The 26,061-nt window shown below is 47.6% G+C and overlaps 1 protein-coding gene across 1 annotated transcript; it reads left to right on the top strand.

Moving 5' to 3' along the window:
- Positions 1–8,767: 8,767 nt before the first annotated feature.
- Positions 8,768–25,622, top strand: LOC138352719 (uncharacterized). The gene is made up of 2 exons (XM_069305301.1): positions 8,768–8,869; positions 24,423–25,622. Exons 1-2 carry the CDS (start codon positions 8,768–8,770, stop codon positions 25,620–25,622), a joined length of 1,302 nt encoding a protein of 433 aa, XP_069161402.1.
- Positions 25,623–26,061: the final 439 nt, after the last annotated feature.

The raw sequence follows: 26,061 nt of genomic DNA, 5'->3' as shown, positions 1-26,061 counted from the left end.
GCTTTTAGTGTCCCTGCGGCCCGGTCCTCGACCAGGCTTCCACACCCAGGAAGCAGCCCGTGACAGCTGACTAACACCCAGGTACCTATTTTACTGCTAGGTAACAGGGGCATAGGGTGAAACAAACTCTGCCCATTGTTTCTCGCCGGCGCCTGTGATCGAACCCGGGACCACAGGATCACAAATCCCGCGTGCTGTCCGCTCGGCCAACCGGCTCCGTCGACAAATAAAGTTTATAGCCTGTCATATATTTTCTTGCAGCAATTCTTGATGAGTCAAACAATTTCAGGAATCTGGAGCTGTTGCAGAGTGCATGGGCATGCTGTCTTTACCAACATGAGAGTGACGAGGGGTTAGGGTGACATCTGAGACATGGGCATGCTGTCTTTACCAACATGAGAGTGACGAGGGGTTAGGGTGACATCTGAGACATGGGCATGCTGTCTTTACCAACATGAGAGTGACGAGGGGTTAGGGTGACATCTGAGACATGGGCATGCTGTCTTTACCAACATGAGAGTGACGAGGGGTTAGGGTGACATCTGAGACATGGGCATGCTGTCTTTACCAACATGAGAGTGACGAGGGGTTAGGGTGACATCTGAGATATGGTAAGATGTTGGTGTCATATTCTTAAAGAATTATAGATCTTAAATGTGTCTATTCTTTACTGAAAAGAAAATCATATTAAATCCTCACTATTTCACTCATTTTGCCATTTAAGAAAGTTGCATCTCCCTGTTGCAAGGGTCGAGTGCTAGATGCTGTTCTTGTCTTAGATTTTACATAGTAGGTAAGATAAGGCTATTATCAGCTGAATGCACCAAGCCATTACGACTGCTTAGCACTTAGAACGGATATGAGAAGGGTGATTTGGGATGGGATCTGGGAGGGAAAGGAATGGTGCCCAACCACTTGTGGTGGACGGTCGGGGATTGAACGCCGACCTGTATGAAGCGAGACCGTCGCTCTACCGTCCAGTCCAAGTTACAAATTTTTTGGGTTCCTTACTAATGGGATTTTGTCCTCTTTTCCTCTGTTATCCTGTGTCGTTCTCGAGATAAGAGACGTTCCTGTCGTTCTGTTAGACGTTCGTGTCGTTCTGTTAGACGTTCCTGTCGTTCTGTGAGATGTTCGTGTCGTTCTGTTAGACGTTCCTGTCGTTCTGTTAGACGTTCGTGTCGTTCTGTTAGACGTTCCTGTCGTTCTGTTAGACGTTCGTGTCGTTCTGTTAGACGTTCCTGTCGTTCTGTTAGACGTTCGTGTCGTTCTGTTAGACGTTTCTGTCGTTCTGTGAGACGTCCCTGTCGTTCTGTGAGATGTTCGTGTCGTTCTGTGAGATGCTCCTGTCGTTCTGAAGACGTTCCTGTCGTTCTGTGAGACGTCCCTGTCGTTCTGTGAGACGTCCATGTCGTTCTGTGAGATGTTAGAGTCGTTCTGAAGACGTTCCTGTCGTTCTGTGAGACGGTCCTGTCGTTCTGTGAGACGTTCCTGTCGTTCTGTGAGACGTTCCTGTCGTTCTGTGAGATGTTCCTGTCGTTCTGTTAGACGTTCCTGTCGTTCTGTGAGATGTTCGTGTCGTTCTGTGAGACGTTCCTGTCGTTCTGTGAGATGTTCCTGTCGTTCTGTGAGACGTTCCTGTCGTTCTATCAGACGTTCATGTCGTTCAATCCCCGACCGTCTAAGTGGTTGGGCACCATTCTTTTCCCTCCGTCCCATCCCAAATCCTTATCCTGACCCCTTCCCAGTGCTATATAGTCGTAATGGACTTGGCGCTTTCCCCCTGATAGTTGTCCTTCCCTTCAATTCATCTCCTGGATATGAAGTCTTCAATAAAATCCCATTATGAAAAACCTTTTAGGATTATTAAATACTAACAAACATCTATGCAAAAAGTCAACATTTTTTTATATTGAAGAAATCTAAAATATGATTATATCCAAATAAATACCTTTACATTTATATATAATATTTTAAAGTGGAACTTTTCTCGCTCTAAGTTCAGCAAATTTTCAATAATTGATTCGTAATCTAATGATTGAACAACCTCGTTTTCTATGTATATACACGACTATTTATTTTAATGTAACTGATTGAATTGCTTAATCATTTTCAATCCGTTTAAGTGTTGAAATGGAGCGATTATCTCTAGTATAACAAACGGCTATTGTTAGAATTAGTTTTAATTGTTTCTAAATTAGTAAATTTAGACTGCAGTCCCTTAACTAATTACTTATAGATATCAACAGGATTGCATATACATTTTTCTTAATCATTTTAATATAAATGAATAACTTCGTTTTTTACGTTATTTAATATTAATATATGTTTCAAATTTAATCATTATAATCTTTTTCACTATTTCATTAATCTCATCTGACTGTAAAACACTTTAATATAAATATAAAAAAATGTTGTATATACTGCTACTTGTACAACTATTATAAATTATGCTGTATGATACATATTTCATACATATTTAATCATACATATTTCATACATCAGTCCATCACATATACCCTTGTGTATATGTTTACATAAATTATTGTTTGCCTGTAAAACTACACCATTCTTTACACTACACTACACACAGACATCACAATAGTGTGATGCATCAAATGAACAAATCCACAAGGGCCGTGACGAGGATTCGAACCTGGGTCAGTCTTACACCATTCTTACAAGTTTCTTCAACCTGCAGTTCTCTGTTTTCTGCTTACTATGTACTTCCCATTTTCTGTGAGTAAATTAGCCTTGTTCTCAAACCCTTTCTTGATATTTCTTGAGTCCATAACTAATTCAGATCCTTAACAAGGGCTTGTTCCTTGTGGTTCATTGGCTGGTACATCTTGTAAGACGTGGCTTGTACTATACTGATTCGTTGTAACAGTTTGTTCTATAAAACTGTTAGTGAAGGCAGTTTTCATTAAAATTATCTGGTAATTTTAATGGCTCCAGTTTATGGTTTGGTTTCGTATTTTCGTGGTTATTAATGTGGTCTAATTCTTCCTTAATGGTCTTGTAATTCGACCATATATACTGATGAAACGACCATGTTTACAGAGGAATTCGACCATATATATACATATGAATTAAACCATGTATACTGATGAATCGACTATATATATATATATATATATATATATATATATATATATATATATACACACATGAATTAGAACATGTATAAGAATGAATTCCACCATATATAACAATGAATTCCACCATATATAGAGATGATTCGACCATATATACAGATGAATCAACCACATATGCAGATAAATCGACCATATATACAGATGAATTCAACCACATATACAGATGAGTTCGAATCATATTTACGTAAGAATTCTGTAAAAAAGACAAAATAATGCAACTCACGAATGTAATTCACAGCAACATATCCAATTAAATTTACCGCATAACCACCACATGGAACACATACTGCTATATCAACGATGAGGTGTGGTCGAGGACCGGGCCGCGGGGGACGCTAAGCCCCGAAATCATCTCAAGATAACCCAACAACATGTATGTTTGCGTAATCTTGTTATCTTCCGTATTTACCAAACATGTTCACAGCCTTATCGTATGTTTGGGTTCAACAGTTTTTAATTTTTTTTAATATTAATTACGAGTAAAGAATTTGTTTTAGTAAAAGTAAAACAAATTTTTAAATATCTATTTGTTTTTCGACACCTGTCTATTGGTCCATGTGAGATATATTGGGAGTCGAGTCTATAGTTATTCAAGGATAGAAAGTATAGCAAATAGTGTGGGATAGATAGATGTATCCCTCACAGTGTGGGATAGATAGATGTATCCCTCACAGTGTGGGATAGATAGATGCATCCCTCACAGTGTGAGAGAAATAGATGTATTGAAGCTGTCAACAATATTGAAAGTTTACAAATGACTTTTCAAGAAACTGTCATGTTTTGCAAGCCATTCTGTGCCACGTAAGGAATTCTATCTAGGATTGAGACACAGTTCTTTTCTGTACCTACTAAATGCTGTTCCCAAACTCACCATTCATTTCACTATTGAAATGATTTACTTAAAGCTTGTCTCCTGTACTTCTCTTTGAAATCAATTTTTTAATTGTTTTTTTTAAGTGTTTTGAACTGTTTTTTATAAGCCAGGTAGCGAGTAATTGTTTGTGGAAAGTTAACATTGATCTAAAATGGTCTCAACTTAATTACCGAACTGTTAAACATCTGGTTCAATTCCTCCAGTCATTTAATCCTTTACGCCCACAGCTCGGTCCTATATACACCCACAGCTCGGTCCTATATACGCCCACAGCTCGGTCCTATATACGTGCAAATTTTGCTGGTGATTTCGAAAAATGTTTACATATATAACAATAAACACATTTTCATGTTATTGCAAACAGCAATCATTCATGATATTCTTTGGAACAACTTGCTTTAGCGCAATAAAGTTTGACTCGGAAATGAATATGTCTGCAATAACATTCGCTTCCGTCAATATGTTCAACTTTAAGAATTGTAATATCACCTTCAGTGAATTATTTATTATTAATAATATTTGATGATATTCATCAGGTAAATAAACTTGCCCACAATGCAATATCATTGGGGGATTGAGCCCAGGTCTGTTGAGTCTCTACTAATTTCAGTTTCTCTTATTTCTTCTTATCTACGATTTATCTACTCAAATTATTTTGTAGATTTTGTAACATTTTATTTATTCTTTAGTGCCTTCAATTTCTGGCTTTGATTCTTTCATAGAGCCCAGAACACTGCTCTGTTTATAGAGCAAGAACACTGTTCTGTTCATAGAGCCCAGAACACTGCTCTGTTTATAGAGCAAGAACACTGCTGTGTTCATAGAGCCCAGAACACTGCTCTGTTTATAGAGCCCAGAACACTGCTCTGTTTATAGAGCCCAGAACACTGCTGTGTTCATAGAGCCCAGAACACTGCTCTGTTTATAGAGCCCAGAACACTGCTCTGTTCATAGAGCCCAGAACACTGCTCTGTTCATAGAGCCCAGAACACTGCTCTGTTCATAGGGCCCATAACACTGCTCTGTTCATAGAGCCCAGAACACTGCTCTGTTCATAGAGCCCCGAACACTGTTCTGTTCATAGAGCCCAGAACACTGCTCTGTTCATAGAGCCCAGAACACTGCTCTGTTCATAGAGTCCCAGAACACTGCTCTGTTCATAGAGCCCAGAACACTGCTCTGTTCATAGAGTCCCAGAACACTGCTCTGTTCATAGAGCCCAGAACACTGCTCTGTTCATAGAGTCCCAGAACACATTCGTCAATAATGATTAGGGGGTTTCAGCTTCATTGTACGCACGTACACTGACTTTCATTGCACGTACGTAAATAGAATTTCTTCCTTGCCTCATCTACCACAGTAGAAGTAGAAGTAGAAGAGTAACTGGTAGATGAATATTGGGGATCAAGTACTCAGAATGGCCAGGCAGAGCACACTCAGTAGCCAGCACATCTGCTCGTTCATTTCCACAGATTTCAAGGCAAAAGGAAATCCTGATTGGTTTTAACTAATGCTTTGTAGTTGGGTCTGTGAATCAGTGAATATCACTACTCCTGTGAATCAGCGAATATCCCTGTTCCTGGGTCTGTGAATCAGTGAATATCACTACTCCTGTGAATCAGCGAATATCCCTGTTCCTGGGTCTGTGAATCAGTGAATATCACTACTCCTGTGAATCAGCGAATATCCCTGTTCCTGGGTCTGTGAATCAGTGAATATCACTACTCCTGTGAATCAGTGAATATCCCTGTTCCTGGGTCTGTGAATCAGTGAATATCACTACTCCTGTGAATCAGTGAATATCCCTGTTCCTGGGTCTCTGAATCAGTGAATATCACTACTCCTGTGAATCAGTGAATATCCCTGTTCCTGGGTCTGTGAATCAGTGAATATCACTACTCCTGTGAATCAGTGAATATCCCTGTTCCTGGGTCTGTGAATCAGTGAATATCACTACTCCTGTGAATCAGTGAATATCCCTGTTCCTGGGTCTCTGAATCAGTGAATATCACTACTCCTGTGAATCAGTGAATATCCCTGTTCCTGGGTCTGTGAATCAGTGAATATCACTACTCCTGTGAATCAGTGAATATCCCTGTTCCTGGGTCTCTGAATCAGTGAATATCACTACTCCTGTGAATCAGTGAATATCCCTGTTCCTGGGTCTCTGAATCAGTGAATATCACTACTCCTGTGAATCAGTGAATATCCCTGTTCCTGGGTCTGTGAATCAGTGAATATCACTACTCCTGTGAATCAGTGAATATCCCTGTTCCTGGGTCTGTGAATCAGTGAATATCACTACTCCTGTGAATCAGTGAATATCACTGCCACTGGGTCTGTGAATCAGTGAATATCATTGGTGCTTGGACTGTGAATCAGTGAATATCACTGCTCCTGTGAATCAGTGAATATCATGGCTGCTGGGTCTGTGAATCAGTGAATATCACTGTTCCTGGGCCTGTGAATCAGTGAATATCACTGCTCCTGGGTCTGTGAATCAGTGAATATCACTGTTCCTGGGCCTGTGAATCAGTAAATATAATTGCTGCTGGTCCTGTGAATCAGTGAATATCACTGGTGCTGGGCCTGTGAATCAGTGAATATCACTGCTCCTGGGACTGTGAATCAGTGAATATCACTGCCTGTGGGGCCTGTGAATCAGTGAATATCACTGCTGCTGGGCCTGTGAATCAGTGAATACCACTGTTGCTGAACCTGTGAATCAGTGAACATCACTGTTCTTCATATGCGTGTCGCTCGACAGTGAAATATTAGAAAATTTGAAATTGAAAAACTTGCAGTGAAATCATTTTGATAATTTTGAGATGTGATTGATTTACGAATCAGCTAAGTTCGTAGCCAAAACGGTATCGACTTAATAGCTGAACTAGAGACCAAAATTACGTTTCCGAAACAGCATGACTGAAAAAATCTCCAAACTGCAATTTTAATAGATGTATTTCATTTAAATATTAGTGAGAGTCATTGATTTAGCGATGAACTTTGTAAAGTTTAATTACGAGAATAATTTAACTGATGAAACGAGAGCTGTGTAAATTCCTTTCAACTCAACTCAATACAAACATGATACGAAATATATATACAGATGAATCGACCATATACAGAGATGAATTAGACCATATTTACAGATGAATTCGACCATATACAGAGATGAATTAGACCATATATACACAGATGAAATAGACCATATTTACAGATGAATCAACCATATATACAGATGAATCGACCATATATACAGATGAATTCAACCATATATACAGATGAATCGACCATAAACAGAGATGAATCGACCATATATACAGATGAATCGACCATAAACAGAGATGAATCGACCATATATACAGATGAATTAGACCATATTTACAGATGAATCGATCCTATACAGAGATGAATTAGACCATATTTACAGATGAATTGACCATATATACAGATGAATCGACTATGTATAGAACGATGGGACAGAGGGAAAGTAATGGTGCCCAACCACTTGGGATGGACGATTCATGCAGGTCGGCGTTCAATCCCCTACCGTCCACAAGGGGTTGGCCACCATTCCTTCCCCTCCATTCTAACCCAAATTAGCAGTAGCTAACTACGACAAGGAGCTGTAGTTAGCTTGTTGTGGTTGTAGGTGTTGTGGTTGTAGGTGTTGTGGTTGTAGGTGTTGTTGTGGGAGAGATAAGAGACAGAGAGAGAGATAATGAGATAGAGAGAGAGACAAGCAGACAGACATGATAATTAAATATCAGAACCAAACAGTGAGTTTCTGTGTAGAAGAGACAGTCATTGAGAGATAGAAATAAAACAAAAGAGGGAGAGATAAAGAGAGATGTGGATTAAGAGGACGAGAGAGAGAGAGAGAGAGAGAGAGAGAGAGAGAGAGAGAGAGAGAGAGAGAGAGAGAGTAAGTGGGGGAGAGAGAGAGAGAGAGAGTAAGTGGGGGAGAGAGAGAGAGAGAGAGAGAGAGTAAGTGGGGAGAGAGAGAGAGAGAGAGAGAGAGAGAGAGAGAGAGAGAGAGAGAGAGAGAGAGAGAGAGAGAGAGAGAGAGAGAGAGAGAGAGAGAGAGACAGTGTATGCAAGAGATTAGTCTTAAGCCAAATCTTCTAATGTTGAAATTAAAACAAAATATATTCCTTTGGGAGAACATTTCAATCCGAGATATATTAAAGTTTATAAGTTATAAAACACAAGAGTATTAAGATAGATTAATTAATTTCGTCTAATGATATACTGTGTGAAGGATGGACTCAAGCATTGATGTCTATCAGGATGTGATGGGAAGTAATAGTCTATCAGTCACACTTTCCTCCTTACTCATCTCCTCACACTCTTTCTCCCCGTCACCCATCCTTCTCACACACTCTCTCTCTCTCCCCTTACTCAGTTCCTCACAATCCATCTCTCTCCTCACCTCTCACTACCAGACCTTCTTGGATAAAATCTGGTTGCTTACCAAGAGAAGGTTATCAGGTATGAGGTTCCCTTCCCACTAATATCATCACAAACATCAGACTTATACCATCAGGTGATGAATGCTCTTAATATGCTCTTGAATCTCTTAAGATAATCCTACATATTCCTCAGTGTTCTTGGGGAAGGGGGGTTACTCTCATATGTACTCGTGCATGTTCTTAATGTGATATGTGATTCTAAAGGACTTGTATGTGGTCTTAGCCAATGCACCTGGACTCAATGCTGGAAATTATTGACAATGTTCCTGGAACTATTGCTGGAAGTTGGCGCCAAGTTCCCTCCGTACTGCAATAATGAAGTACTGGAAAAGTTGGTTGGTAATCCAATGGCTTCTTGTTCAGTAAGTCTCCTTGGGCCCTTATATCCTTGAGGGAGAGGCTCGTAGAACCTCCCCAAGAGGTCAGGGGTCATGGGTCAAGGGTCAGAGGTCAGGGGTTATGGATCATGGGTCAAGGGTCAGGGGTCAAGGGTAAGGGGTCAGGGATCAGAGGTCAAGGGTCAGGGGTCAGGGGTCAGAGGTCAGAGGTCAGGGGTCAGGGGTTATGGCTCATGGGTCAGGGTCATGGATCATGGGTCAGGGGTCAGAGGTCAGAGGTCAGGGGTCATGGGTCAGGGGTCATGGGTCATGGGTCAGGGGTCATGGGTCAGGGGTTATGGGTCATGGGTCAGAGGTCAGGGGTCAGGGATCAGGGGTCACAGGTCATGGGTAAGGGGTCAGGGGTCAGAGGTCATAGGTCAGGGGTCAAGGGTCAGGGGTCAGAGGTCAGGAGTCAGGGGTCAGGGGGTCATACTGTTACCCTGAAGCGACCTTGTAACACAACTGGGGTTGTATTCTGTGTGTTGTGGGGGAAGATATTGAAGAGTTTCTGTTGCATCTTGGAAAAGACATTATATATATTCCTAGTCAGGACTCAGGATACCTGCTTCAGCTCCTATAAATAAATTATGCAACACTGCACTCATGTATAATATATTAAATAAATGTAATATGCAACATATGTGTTCAGAAACACTCCGGATGTAAATATTTCAGTCTTTTGTGTATGGCCGATCCCTTTCATGTTATGTAAATGATTAAATCCAAACAGTCTGTAAATAGTTACAAATCATATTTCAAAACCCTAAATCTGGCATGTAGGAAATATTATCCCAAACTTTTATATAGGAAAGTTTGTAGAAATAATAGTATATATATATATATATATATATATATATATATATATATATATATATATATATATATATATATATATATATATATATATTATTAAATATGACCGAAAAAGTAAGATTAATAATTCTAACACGAATTTTCTCAATCCTTCGTACATTATGCTTCACTGTTGGAGGTAAATCAAAAATCACTTCTCCAAAATTCATTTTTATTTCTAGTCTGACGCGACACGGGCGCGTTTCGTAAAACTTATTACATTTTCAAAGACTTCACAAATACACAACTGATTAGAACTTGCGTTTCCCTGATTTTATATCTACATTTGAGTGAGGTGGGAAGGGTGATGTGGCATTACATTTGAGTGAGGTGGGAAGGATGATGTGGCATTAACACAAGACAGAACACTAGAGGATATTAATAGGGTATTAAAAGTATCAACACAAGACAGAACACGAAAAAATGGGTATTGAATAGAAGTGTTTGTAGAAAGCCTATTGGTCCATATTTCTTGATGCTTCTATATTGGAGCGGAGTCTTGAGGTGGGTAGAATATAGTGGTGCAATAATTGGCTGTTGATTGCTGGTGTTGACTTCTTGATGTGTAGTGCCTCGCAAACGTCAAGCCGCCTGCTGTCGCTGTATCTATCGATGATTTCTGTGTTGTTTACTAGGATTTCTCTGGCGATGGTTTGGTTATGGGAAGAGATTATATGTTCCTTAATGGAGCCCTGTTGTTTATGCATCGTTAAACGCCTAGAAAGAGATGTTGTTGTCTTGCCTATATACTGGGTTTTTTGGAGCTTACAGTCCCCAAGTGGGCATTTGAAGGCATAGACGACGTTAGTCTCTTTTAAAGCGTTCTGTTTCGTGTCTGGAGAGTTTCTCGTGAGTAGGCTGGCCGTTTTTCTGGTTTTATAGTAAATCGTCAGTTGTATCCTCTGATTTTTGTCTGTAGGGATAACGTTTCTATTAACAATATCTTTCAGGACCCTTTCCTCTGTTTTATGAGCTGTGGAAAAGAAGTTCCTGTAAAATAGTCTAATAGGGGGTATAGGTGTTGTGTTAGTTGTCTCTTCGGAGGTTGCATGGCTTTTCACTTTCCTTCTTATGATGTCTTCGATGAAACCATTGGAGAAGCCGTTATTGACTAGAACCTGCCTTACCCTACAGAGTTCTTCGTCGACTTGCTTCCATTCTGAGCTGTGGCTGAGAGCACGGTCGACGTATGCGTTAACAACACTCCTCTTGTACCTGTCAGGGCAGTCGCTGTTGGCATTTAGGCACATTCCTATGTTTGTTTCCTTTGTGTAGACTGCAGTGTGGAAACCTCCGCCTTTTTCCATGACTGTTACATCTAGAAAAGGCAGCTTCCCATCCTTTTCCGTCTCGTAAGTGAAACGCAGCACGGAACTCTGCTCAAATGCCTCCTTCAGCTCCTGCAGATGTCTGACATCAGGTACCTGTGTAAAAATGTCGTCAACATACCTGCAGTATATGGCCGGTTTCAAGTTCATGTCGACTAAGACTTTTTGCTCGATGGTACCCATGTAGAAGTTTGCAAACAGGACACCTAGGGGAGAACCCATGGCGACCCCATCTACTTGCTTATACATGTGCCCATCCGGGCTCAAGAAGGGTGCCTCTTTAGTACAAGCTTGGAGTAGTTTCCTCAGAATACTTTCTGGCATGTCAAGAGGAGTACAGGCTGGATCACGATACACTCTGTCGGCTATCATTCCGATTGTCTCGTCCACAGGTACGTTGGTGAACAGCGATTCTACGTCCAACGAGGCTCTTATCCCTGTGGCCCGTGCGCCCCGCAGTAAGTCCACAAATTCCTTTGGAGACTTCAGGCTGAAGGCGCAAGGAACATAAGGAGTCAGCAGGCCGTTGAGTCGCTTCGCCAATCTGTACGTGGGTGTGGGTATCTGGCTAATGATTGGCCGAAGTGGGTTTCCAGGCTTGTGCGTCTTGACATTTCCATACGCATATCCAGGTTTATATTCCCCAATGATCTTTGGCAGGTGGAGTCCGGATTTCTTGGCGTTCACAGTTTCGATCAGTTTGTTGACCTTTGCTTTTAATTCGGCTGTAGTGTCCTTCGTTACCCTTTGGAACTTAGTTTGGTCAGAGAGTATGATGTTCATTTTCGCCAGATATTCGTCTTTTTTAAGAATGACATATATTGGCGACTTGTCACCTCTCCTGACAACTATCTCCTTGTTCTCACGAAGGCTTTTAGCTGCCGCTCTAAGCTCGGGGGACAGTATGGTGCTTCTGTAGTTGCCTCGATTCTTTCCTCCTTCTGCAATAAGTTCTGCTTGTAAGGTATTTTTGGTAGTGACCTTCTTTTGTGTCTCGAGGTCGAATATGTCGTCCAACAGAATTTCCAACTCCACTTTCCGGGCCATTTCACTCGGTCTGGACATAACATGGCAGTTTATGCCCAGATTTAGGAGAGTGACTTGGTCCTCAGTGAGGTTAATTCCTGCAAGGTTCAGGAAGCCATCTCTTGGTCGTGGAATTGCCATAGGTCCTCCATATAATGTTGTTAGTTACATTATCAGTATATAGGCAAGACAACAACATCTCTTTCTAGGCGTTTAACGATGCATAAACAACAGGGCTCCATTAAGGAACATATAATCTCTTCCCATAACCAAACCATCGCCAGAGAAATCCTAGTAAACAACACAGAAATCATCGATAGATACAGCGACAGCAGGCGGCTTGACGTTTGCGAGGCACTACACATCAAGAAGTCAACACCAGCAATCAACAGCCAATTATTGCACCACTATATTCTACCCACCTCAAGACTCCGCTCCAATATAGAAGCATCAAGAAATATGGACCAATAGGCTTTCTACAAACACTTCTATTCAATACCCATTTTTTCGTGTTCTGTCTTGTGTTGATACTTTTAATACCCTATTAATATCCTCTAGTGTTCTGTCTTGTGTTAATGCCACATCATCCTTCCCACCTCACTCAAATGTAATGCCACATCACCCTTCCCACCTCACTCAAATGTAGATATAAAATCAGGGAAACGCAAGTTCTAATCAGTTGTGTATTTGTGAAGTCTTTGAAAATGTAATAAGTTTTACGAAACGCGCCCGTGTCGCGTCAGACTAGAAATAAAAATGAATTTTGGAGAAGTGATTTTTGATTTACCTCCAACAGTGAAGCATAATGTACGAAGGATTGAGAAAATTCGTGTTAGAATTATTAATCTTACTTTTTCGGTCATATTTAATAATATATGTCTACAGGAAAGACTGCTACCAAAATATACTAATATATATATATATATATATATATATATATATATATATATATATATATATATATATATATATATATATATATATATATATTTATATGTAATCCCAAAAAGTCTCCCATGCAACTGTGTATGGAACACATATCTAAATGTTTCAACGAGGGTCGAGGGAGCCTCCATATTGATTTAATTACGACATCAATTTCAATCCATAAAAAAAACATATGTTGAAATTGCACGCTGATGAAAATGAGTTAGGGTGATGTAGCGAATTTAAATAAATAAATATTTGATGATATTGAAACGGTGCAATAATGTGCAATGCCCCACCAGCATTGCAATGGAATATAAAGTTGTGAATAGTAGCAGTCATCTCAATAGAAAATAGGATGTTGCAAAGATCAGACTCTTCCCCACACCACGACCCCTACAATACGACCCCTACACCACGACACCCCTACACTACGACAGAAATAACATCACAGGAGACCAGAAGACATGGCAGGATGTGCAGAATACCCCCGTTGAAAAACAGAGGTGCAACTGGTACTCTGAGAGAGAACTCTATCAACATCAGAGGTCCGAGACTGTTCAACACGCTTCCACTACACATAAGGGGCATAACTGGCCGACCCCTCACAGTGTTCAAGAGAGAACTGGATAAACACCTCCAAAGGATACCTGATCAACCAGGCTGTGACTCATACGTCAGGCTGCGAGCAGCCGCGTCCAACAGCCTGGTTAATCAGTCCGGCAACCAGGAGGCCTGGTCGACGACCGGGCCGCGGGGACGCTAAGCCCCGGAAGCACCTCAAGGTAACCTCAAGGTACGACCCCTAAACACCATGACCCCCACACACCACGACCCCTACACCACGACCCCTACACACCACGACCCCTACACCACGACCCCCACACCACGACCCCTACACCACGACCCCCACACCACGACCCCTACACCACGACCCCCACACCACGACCCCCACACCACGACCCCTACACACCACGACCCCCACACACCACGACCCTACACACCACGACCCCCACACCACGACCCCTACACACCACGACCCCCACACATCAAGGTTGCATGACCATAGTGAATAAAAAGAGTGTTGCAGAAGTTGAACACTAACCCTAAGGCAAGATGGAGGAGGGAGGGGGGAGGGGGGCTGCCAGCACATTGCACAGTCTCGCCTTGCAAGACGAAGTCACAGACCATATGACATCATTTGTCTTGTTAAAAAAAGTCTTTACTGAGAGTGAAGTCTTACGAGCATTCAGGCCAGAGCTTCCAAGCGAAATTACTTTCTTGCGCTATGCTAAAGTACTTTCACGTCTAATGTTTAATGTCTCTAGTACTTTCTTGACCGTTGGGAGCTACTATCTCTCTTATCAACCACAAAACTGTAACTTTCTGTCCAGTGAGATAAATTCTGTTGTATTTCTACTTTCCCTAATACATCTCTACGTGAACAAATCTTTCACTTGAGTCTAATATGAAAGCGCTGCTACGGACTCGAAATATTGCTAGTTTCGAACTAAAAACAGGCTGCCATCTTTAATTATACGGTCAGAAAATAGCTGAAATCATCAAATCGACTTCATAAATGAATTCCTAAACTCCCCCCTCCAAAAAAATGTATTATGGAACATTTTAGGTCAAACCAATGAAAATGAAATTACCAAAATAGCCAATGGTGACTATTTTCAGGTAATTTTTCATTACCTGGCCACGTCTGTGGTAGAAAAAAATAATAATACAAAAAAAGAATCACAGAGGTACTGGAAAAGGTCCAATTAAATGGTCATTACAGCCCACAGGGGCTCTTCCTTCCCCCCCCCTTCCTACACTCACTGTGGTCAATAATGGTCTGATGGCACCTCTCTCCCCTCACAGGGTCAATACACCTCACACGACTCACTCCATACACAGCTTGAGGTGAAGATTCGAGAGAGCCTGGTAGAGCCAGAGTGTATTCAACGATCGATTAAAATGTTTTGAGAGCCGGGAACCAAGAGCAGTAGCTCGTTCTAAGAATACTTGGTGAGTATATAATGATCACTACACCCCGAACACATCCTCCACCACCACACAACACAGCCACCACCACACAACACAGCCACCACCACACAACACAGCCACCACCACACACAACACAGCCACCACCACACAACACAGCCACCACCACACACAACACAGCCACCACCACACACAACACAGCCACTACCACACACACCACAGCCACCACCACACAACACAGCCACCACCACACACAACACAGCCACCACCACACACAACACAGCCACCACCACACACAACACAGCCACCACCACACACAACACAGCCACCACCACACAACACAGCCACCACCACACACAACACAGCCACCACCACCACACAACACAGCCACCACCACACACAACACAGCCACTACCACACACACCACAGCCACCACCACACAACACAGCCACCACCACACAACACAGCCACCACCACACACAACACAGCCACCACCACCACAGAACACAGCCACCACCACACACAACACAGCCACTACCACACACACCACAGCCACCACCACACAACACAGCCACCACCACACACAACACAGCCACCACCACACACAACACAGCCACCACCACACACAACACAGCCACCACCACACACAACACAGCCACCACCACACAACACAGCCACCACCACACACAACACAGCCACCACCACCACACAACACAGCCACCACCACACACAACACAGCCACTACCACACACAATACAGCCACCACCACACACAACACAGCCACCACCACACACAAAGCCACCACCACACACAACACAGCCACCACCACACACAACACAGCCACCACCACACACAACACAGCCACCACCACACAACACAGCCACCACCACACACAACACAGCCACCACCACACACAACACAGCCACCACCACACACAACACAGCCACCACCACACACAACACAGCCACCACCACACAACACAGCCACCACCACACACAACACAGCCACCACCACACACAACACAGCCACCACCACACACAACACAGCCACCACCACACACAACACAGCCACCACCACACACAACACAGCCACCACCACAGAACACAGCCATCACCACACACAATACAGCCACCACCACACAACACAGTCACCACCACACACAACACAGCCACCACCACACACAACACAGCCACCACCACACACAACACAGCCACCACCACAGAACACAGCCACCACCACACACAACACAGCCACCACCACACACAACACAGCCACCACCACACACAACACAGCCACCACCACACACAACACAGCCACCACCACACACAACACAGCCACCACCACACACAACACAGCCACCACCACACACAACACAGCCACCACCACAGAACACAGCCATCACCACACACAATACAGCCACCACCACACAACACAGTCACCACCACACACAACACAGCCACCACCACACACAACACAGCCACCACCACACACAACACAGCCACCACCACAGAACACAGCCACCACCAAACACAACACAGCCACCACCACACACAACACAGCCACCACCACACAACACAGCCACCTCACAACACAGCCACCACACACAACACAGCCACCACCACACACAACACAGCCACCACCACACACAACACAGCCACCACCACACACAACACAGCCATCACCACACAACACAGCCACCACCACACACAACACAGCCACCACCACACACAACACAGCCACCACACAACACAGCCACCACACAACACAGCCACCACACACAACACAGCCACCACCACACACAACACAGCCACCACCACACACAACACAGCCACCACCACACAACACAGCCACCACAACACACAACACAGCCACCACCACACACAACACAGCCACCACACAACACAGCCACCACCACACAACACAGCCACCACCACACACAACACAGCCACCACCACACACAACACAGCCACCACCACACACAACACAGCCACCACCACACACAACACAGCCACCACCACAGAACACAGCCACCACCACACACAACACAGCCACCACCACACACAACACAGTTACCACCACCACACAACACAGCCACCACCACACACAACACAGCCACCACCACACAAAACACAGCCACCACACAACACAGCCACCACACACAACACAGCCATCACCACACACAACACAGCCACCACCACACACAACACAGCCACCACCACACACAACACAGCCACCACCACACACAACATAGCCACCACCACACAACACAGCCACCACCACACACAACACAGGCACCACCACACACAACACAGCCACCACACAACACAGCCACCACACACAACACAGCCACCACCACACACAACACAGCCACCACCACACACAACACAGCCACCACCACACAACACAGCCACCACCACACACAACACAGCCACCACCACACAACACAGCCACCACCACACACAACAGAGCCACCACCACACACAACAGAGCCACCACCACACACAACACAGCCACCACCACACACAACACAGCCACCACCACCACACACAACACAGCCACCATGCACAACACAGCCACCACCACACAACACAGCCACCACCACACAACACAGCCACCACCACACAACACAGCCACCACCACCATACACAACACAGCCACCACCACACACAACACAGCCACCACCATGCACAACACAGCCACCACCACACAACACAGCCACCACCACACAACACAGCCACCACCACACAACACAGCCACCACCACACAACACAGCCACCACCACACAACACAGCCACCACAACACAACACAGCGACCACCACACACAACACAGCGACCACCACACAACACAGCCACCACCACACACAACACAGCCACCACCACACAACACAGCCACCACCATTCACAACACAGCCACCACCACACACAACACAGCCACCACCATTCACAACACAGCCACCACCACACACAACACAGCCACCACCACACAACACAGCCACCACCACACACAACACAGCCACCACCACACACAACAGAGCCACCACACACAACACAGCCACCACCACACAACACAGCCACCACAACACAACACAGCCACCACCACACACAACACAGCCACCACCACACACAACACAGCTACCACCACACACAACACAGCCACCACCACACAACACAGCCACCACCACACACACCACAGCCACCACCACACACAACACAGCCACCACCACACACAACACAGCCACCACCACACACAACACAGCCACCACCACACACAACACAGCCACCACCACACACAACACAGCCACCACCACCACACAACACAGCCACCACCACACAACACAGCCACCACCACACACAACGCAGCCACCACACACAACACAGCCACCAACACACAACACAGCCACCACCACACAACACAGCCACCACCACACACAACACAGCCACCACCACACACAACACAGCCACCACCACACACAACACAGCCACCACCACACAATACAGCCACCACCACACACAACACAGCCACCACCACACACAACACAGCCAACACCACACAACACAGCCACCACCACACACAACACAGCCACCACCACACAACACAGCCACCACCACACACAACACAGCCACCACCACACACAACACAGCCACCACCACACAACACAGCCACCACCACACACAACACAGCCACCACCACACACAACACCGCCACCACCACACAACACAGCCACCACCACACACAACACAGCCACCACCACACACAACACAGCCACCACCACACAACACAGCCACCACCACACACAACACAGCCACCACCACACACAACACCGCCACCACCACACAACACAGCCACCACCACACACAACACAGCCACCACCACACACAACACAGCCACCACCACACAACACAGCCACCACCACACACAACACAGCCACCACCACACACAACACAGCCAACACCACACAACACAGCCACCACCACACACAACACAGCCACCACCACACAACACAGCCACCACCACACACAACACAGCCACCACCACACACAACACAGCCACCACCACACAACACAGCCACCACCACACACAACACAGCCACCACCACACACAACACCGCCACCACCACACAACACAGCCACCACCACACACAACACAGCCACCACCACACAACACAGCCACCACCACACACAACACAGCCACCACCACACAACACAGCCACCACCACACACAACACAGCCACCACCACACACAACACCGCCACCACCACACAACACAGCCACCACCACACAACACAGCCACCACCACACAACACAGCCACCACCACACAACACAGCCACCACCACACACAACACAGCCACCACACACAAAACAGCCACCACACACAACACAGCCACCACCACCACACAACACAGCCACCACCACACACAACACAGCCACCACACAACACAGCCACCACCACACACAACACAGCCACCACCACACAACACAGCCACCACCACACAACACAGCCACCACCACACACAACACAGCCACCACCACACACAACTCAGCCACCACACAACACAGCCACCACCACACACAACACAGCCATCACCACACACAACACAGCCACCACCACACACAACACAGCCACCACCACACAACACAGCCACCACCACACACAACACAGCCACCACCACACACAACACAGCCACCACCACACACAACACAGCCACCACAACACACAACACAGCCACCACCACACACAACACAGCCCCCACCACACACAACACAGCCACCACCACACACAACACAGCCACCACCACACACAACACAGCCACCACCACACACAACACAGCCACCACCACACACAACACAGCCACCACCACACACAACACAGCCACCACCACACACAACACAGCCACCACCACACACAACACAACCACCACCACCACACACAACACAGCCACCACCACACACAACACAGCCACCACCACACACAACACAGCCACCACCACCACACACAACACAGCCACCACCACACACAACACAGCCACCACCACACACAACACAGCCACCACCACACACAACACAGCCACCACCACACACAACACAGCCACCACCACACACAACACAGCCACCACCACACACAACACAGCCACCACCACACACAACACAGCCACCACCACACACAACACAGGCACCACCTCATACCGTATCCAGCACACACAGCCACCACCACACACAACACAGCCACCACCACACACAACACAGCCACCACCACACACAACACAGCCACCACCTCATACCGTATCCAGCACACACAGCCACCACCACACACAACACAGCCACCACCACACACAACACAGCCACCACCACACACAACACAGCCACCACCACACACAACACAGCCACCACCTCATACCGTATCCAGCACACACAGCCACCACCACACACAACACAGCCACCACCACACACAACACAGCCACCACCACACACAACACAGCCACCACCACACACAACACAGCCACCACCACACACTCACAGCCACCACCACACAACACAGCCACCACCACACAACACAGCCACCACCACATACCGTAGTCAGCACACACAGCCACCACCACACACAACACAGCCACCACCACACACAACACAGCCACCACCACATACCGTAGTCAGCACACACAGCCACCACACAACACAGCCACCACCACACAACACAGCCACCACCACATACCGTAGTCAGCACACACAGCCACCACCACCACACAACACAGCCACCACCACACAACACAGCCACCACCACATACCGTAGTCAGCACACACAGCCACCACCACACACAACACAGCCACCACCACACACAACACAGCCACCACCACATACCGTACTCAGCACACACAGCCACCACACAACACAGCCACCACCACACACAACACAGCCACCACCACATACCGTAGTCAGCACACACAGCCACCACCACACACAACACAGCCACCACAACACACAACACAGCCACCACCACATACCGTACTCAGCACACACAGCCACCACACAACACAGCCACCACCACACACAACACAGCCACCACCACATACCGTAGTCAGCACACACAGCCACCACCACACACAACACAGCCACCACCACACACAACACAGCCACCACAACACACAACACAGCCACCACCTCATACCGTATCCAGCACACACAGCCACCAGCCATCACCACATATTATGATCTATAACCACTCAGCCTCGACCTCTCCCCAATGAATACAAATATGTTCATAAACAATGTTTCTACGATACTAAACTAGGGAGAAAAACTTCCGTTGGGATGTTGCCATGGAAACAGAATTGAACGTTCAAAATGGAAGATTTTTGAGGCTATGGCAAGAGTATTTAAGAATAAAATATTGGATATCGAGGAGGATAATCTACTCAGAGTTGATATGACAAAAATTAGTAAATCTGGCTTGAAAAATAGAACTAATAGAGCGAGAGAGAGAAGGCTTTGAGAACGTGGGTGTCAGAAACCTTGGGTGATAGAAACCTTGGGTGGTAGAAACCTTGGGTGGTAGAAACCTTGGGTGGTAGATACCTTGGGTGGTAGAAACCTTGGGTGGTAGAAACCTTGGGTGGTAGAAACCTTGGGTGGTAGATACCTTGGGTGGTAGAAACCTTGGGTGGTAGAAACCTTGGGTGGTAGAAACCTTGGGTGGTAGATACCTTGGGTGGTAGAAACCTTGGGTGGTAGATACCTTGGGTGGTAGAAACCTTGGGTGGTAGAAACCTTGGGTGGTAGAAACCTTGGGTGGTAGAAACCTTGGGTGGTAGATACCTTGGGTGGTAGATACCTTGGGTGGTAGAAACCTTGGGTGTCAGAAACCTTGGGTGGTAGAAACCTTGGGTGGTAGAAACCTTGGGTGGTAGATACCTTGGGTGGTAGAAACCATGGGTGGCAGAAACCTTGGGTGGTAGAAACCTAACTCGAGCTGCAGCCAATTAAAACATTGTTAGTATATGTTGCATAATTGCATATTTGAGATGCATAGTGAGTAGTATTAGGGTGAAGTGAAATGAACAAAAGTGGTATGAATGTGAGGAGTCAGGAGCAGTAATTGACAAGATTGAGAAAAGTGCGTTGAAGCCTGAGTGTGTGAGGCAGGGGAGGCTGAGTGTGTGAGGCAGGGGTGGCTGAGTGTGTGAGGCAGGGGGGGGCTGAATGTGTGAGGCAGGGGAGGCTGAGTGTGTGAGGCAGGGGAGGCTGAGTGTGTGAAGCAGGGGAGTCTGAATGTGTGAGGCAGGGGTGGCTGAGTGTGTGAGGCAGGGGTGACTGAGTGTGTGAGGCAGGAGTGGCTGAGTGTGTGAGGCAGGGGAGGCTGAGTGTGTGAGGCAGGGGAGGCTGAGTGTGTGAGGCAGGGGAGGCTGAGTGTGTGAGGCAGAGGAGGCTGAGTGTGTGAGGCAGGGGAGGCTGAGTGTGTGAGGCAGGGGAGTCTGAGTGTGTGAAGCAGGGGAGGCTGAGTGTGTGAGGCAGGGGAGACTGAGTGTGTGAGGCAGGGGAGGCTGAGTGTGTGAGGCAGGGGAGGCTGAGTGTGTGAGGCAGGGGAGGCTGAGTGTGTGAGGCAGGGGAGGCTGAGTGTGTGAGGCAGGGGAGGCTGAGTGTGTGAGGCAGGGGAGGCTGCGTGTGTGAGGCAGGGGAGGCTGAGTGTGTGAGGCAGGTGAGGCTGAGTGTGTGAGGCAGGGGAGACTGAGTGTGTGAGGCAGGGGAGGCTGAGTGTGTGAGGCAGGGAAGGCTGAGTGTGTGAGGCAGGGGTGGCTGAGTGTGTGAGGCAGGGGAGTGTGAGTGTATGAGGCAGGGGTGGCTGAGTGTGTGAGGCAGGGGAGGCTGAGTGTGTGAAGCAGGGGAGGCAGAGTGTGTGAGGCAGGGGAGTCTGAGTGTGTGAGGCAGGGGAGTCTGAGTGTGTGAGGCAGGGGAGGCTGAGTGTGTGAGGCAGGGGTGGCAGAGTGTGTGAGGCAGGGGAGGCTGAGTGTGTGAGGCAGGGGAGGCTGAGTGTGTGAGGCAGGGGAGTCTGAGTGTGTGAGGCAGGGGAGGCTGAGTGTGTGAGGCAGGGGAGGCTGAGTGTGTGAGGCAGGGGGGGGCTGAGTGTGTGAAGCAGGGGAGGCTGAGTGTGTGAGGCAGGGGAGGCTGAGTGTGTGAGGCAGGGGGAGTCTGAGTGTGTGAGGCAGGGGTGGCAGAGTGTGTGAGGCAGGGGAGGCTGAGTGTGTGAGGCAGGGGAGTCTGAGTGTGTGAGGCAGGGGAGGCTGAGTGTGTGAGGCAGGGGAGTCTGAGTGTGTGAGGCAGGGGAGGCTGAGTGTGTGAGGCAGGGGGAGGCTGAGTGTGCGAGGCAAGGGAGTGTGAGTGTGTGAGGCAGGGGAGGCTGAGTGTGTGAAGCAGGGGAGGCTGAGTGTGTGAGGCAGGGGAGGCTGAGTGTGTGAGGCAGGGGAGTCTGAGTGTGTGAGGCAGGGGTGGCTGAGTGTGTGAGGCAGGGGAGGCCGAGTGTGTGAGGCAGGGGGAAGGCTGAGTGTGTGAGGCAGGGGAGGCTGAGTGTGTGAGTCAGAGGAGGCTGAGTGTATGAGGCAGAGGAGCCTGAGTGTGTGAGGCAGGGGAGGCTGAGTGTATGAGTCAGAGGAGGCTGAGTGTGTGAGTCAAAGGAGGCTGAGTGTATGAGGCAGGTGTAAGTGTGTGAGGCAGGTGAGGCTGAGTGTGTGAGTCAGAAGAGGCTGAGTGTGTGAGGAGTGAGTACAAACAGTGGACCAGAGAAAGGTCTGATAATCTCGCAGTGCCATTCACAGCTCAGAGCAACTCCCAAACCTAATATAATCACCTCCCAATTAAGGCTTGGAAAACTAATCACTAACGAGGTTACCAATCTCTGTCATCAGCGATCTTGACTCTACACACATAGATGTTGCTGATGAGCGGGCAACACAACAGGCTCTGGTGTTTCTTAACTTGTAAACAGTGAAACTTGTTTCTCGTAAAAGGTTTAAATTATAGTGTTTTGTTTAGAAAATTCTGAATCACTCACAACAGGTGTGGACGTATTCACACAATGGCCACCTACAACACCCCTGGTGGGCCATCTACACAGTCCCATGAACATCTACACCCCTGGTGGGCCATCACAGCCCCATCAACATCTACACCCCTGGTGGGCCATCACAGCCCCATCAACATCTACACCCCTGGTGGGCCATCACAGCCCCATCAACATCTACACCCCTGGTGGGCCATCACAGCCCCATCAACATCTACACCCCTGGTGGGCCATCACAGCCCCATCAACATCTACACCCCTGGGGGGCCATCTACACAGCCCCCATCAACATCTACACCCCTGGGGGCCATCTACACAGTCCCATCAACATCTACACCCCTGAGGGCCATCTACACAGTCCCATCAACATCTACACCCCTGGGTGGGCCATCTAAACAGCCCCATCAACATCCACACCCCTGAGGGCCATCACAGCCCCATCAACATCTACACCCCTGGGGGCCATCTACACAGTCCCATCAACATCTACACCCCTGGGGGCCATCACAGCCCCATCAACATCTACACCCCTGGGGGCCATCTACACAGCCCCATCAACATCTACACCCCTGAGGGCCATCACAGCCCCATCAACATCAACACCTCTGAGGCCCATCTACACAGCCCCATCAACATCCACACCCCTGAGGGCCATTACAGCCCCATCAACATCAGCACCCCTGGGGGCCATCACAGCCCCATCAACATCCACACCCCTGAGGGCCATCACAGCCCCATCAACATCTACACCCCTAGCGGCCATCTACACAGTCCCATCAACACCTACACCCCTGGTGGGCCATCTACACAGCCCCATCAACATCTACACCCCTGGTGGGCCATCTACACAGCCCCATCAACATCTACACCCCTGGGGGCCATCACAGCCCCATCAACATCTACACCCCTGGGGGCCATCTACACAGCCCCATCAACATCTACACCCCTGAGGGCCATCACAGCCCCATCAACATCAACACCTCTGAGGCCCATCTACACAGCCCCATCAACATCCACACCCCTGAGGGCCATTACAGCCCCATCAACATCAGCACCCCTGGGGGCCATCACAGCCCCATCAACATCCACACCCCTGGGGGGCCATCACAGCCCCATCAACATCCACACCCCTGAGGGCCATCACAGCCCCATCAACATCTACACCCCTGAGGGCCATCACAGCCCCATCAACATCTACACCCCAGAGGGCCATCACAGCCCCATCAACATCAACACCCCTGAGGCCCATCTACACAGCCCCATCAACATCCACACCCCTAGGGGCCATCTACACAGTCCCATCAACACCTACACCCCTGGTGGGCCATCTACACAGCCCCATCAACATCTACACCCCTGGTGGGCCATCTACACAGCCCCATCAACATCTACACCCCTGGGGGCCATCTACACAGCCCCATCAACATCTACACCCCTGGGGGCCATCTACACAGTCCCATCAACACCTACACCCCTGGTGGGCCATCTACACAGCCCCATCAACATCTACACCCCTGGTGGGCCATCTACACAGCCCCATCAACATCCACACCCCTGAGGGCCATCTACACAGCCCCATCAACATCTACACCCCTGGTGGGCCATCACAGCCCCATCAACATCTACACCCCTGAGGGGCCATCTACACAGTCCCATCAACATCTACACCCCTGAGGGCCATCTACACAGTCCCATCAACATCTACACCCCTGAGGGCCATCTATACACAGTCCCATCAACATCCACACCCCTGGTGGGCCATCACAGCCCCATCAACATCAACACCCCTGAGGCCCATCTACACAGCCCCATCAACATCTACACCCCTGGGGGGCCATCTACACAGTCCCATCAACATCCACACCCCTGAGGGCCATCACAGCCCCATCAACATCTACACCCCTGAGGCCCATCTACACAGCCCCATCAACATCCACACCCCTGAGGGCCATCTACACAGTCCCATCAACATCTACACCCCTGGTGGGCCATCTACA

Source organism: Procambarus clarkii, chromosome 54, assembly GCF_040958095.1.
Source record: "Procambarus clarkii isolate CNS0578487 chromosome 54, FALCON_Pclarkii_2.0, whole genome shotgun sequence".
NCBI lineage: Eukaryota > Metazoa > Arthropoda > Malacostraca > Decapoda > Cambaridae > Procambarus > Procambarus clarkii.
This window is presented reverse-complemented; position numbering and strand designations above follow the sequence as displayed.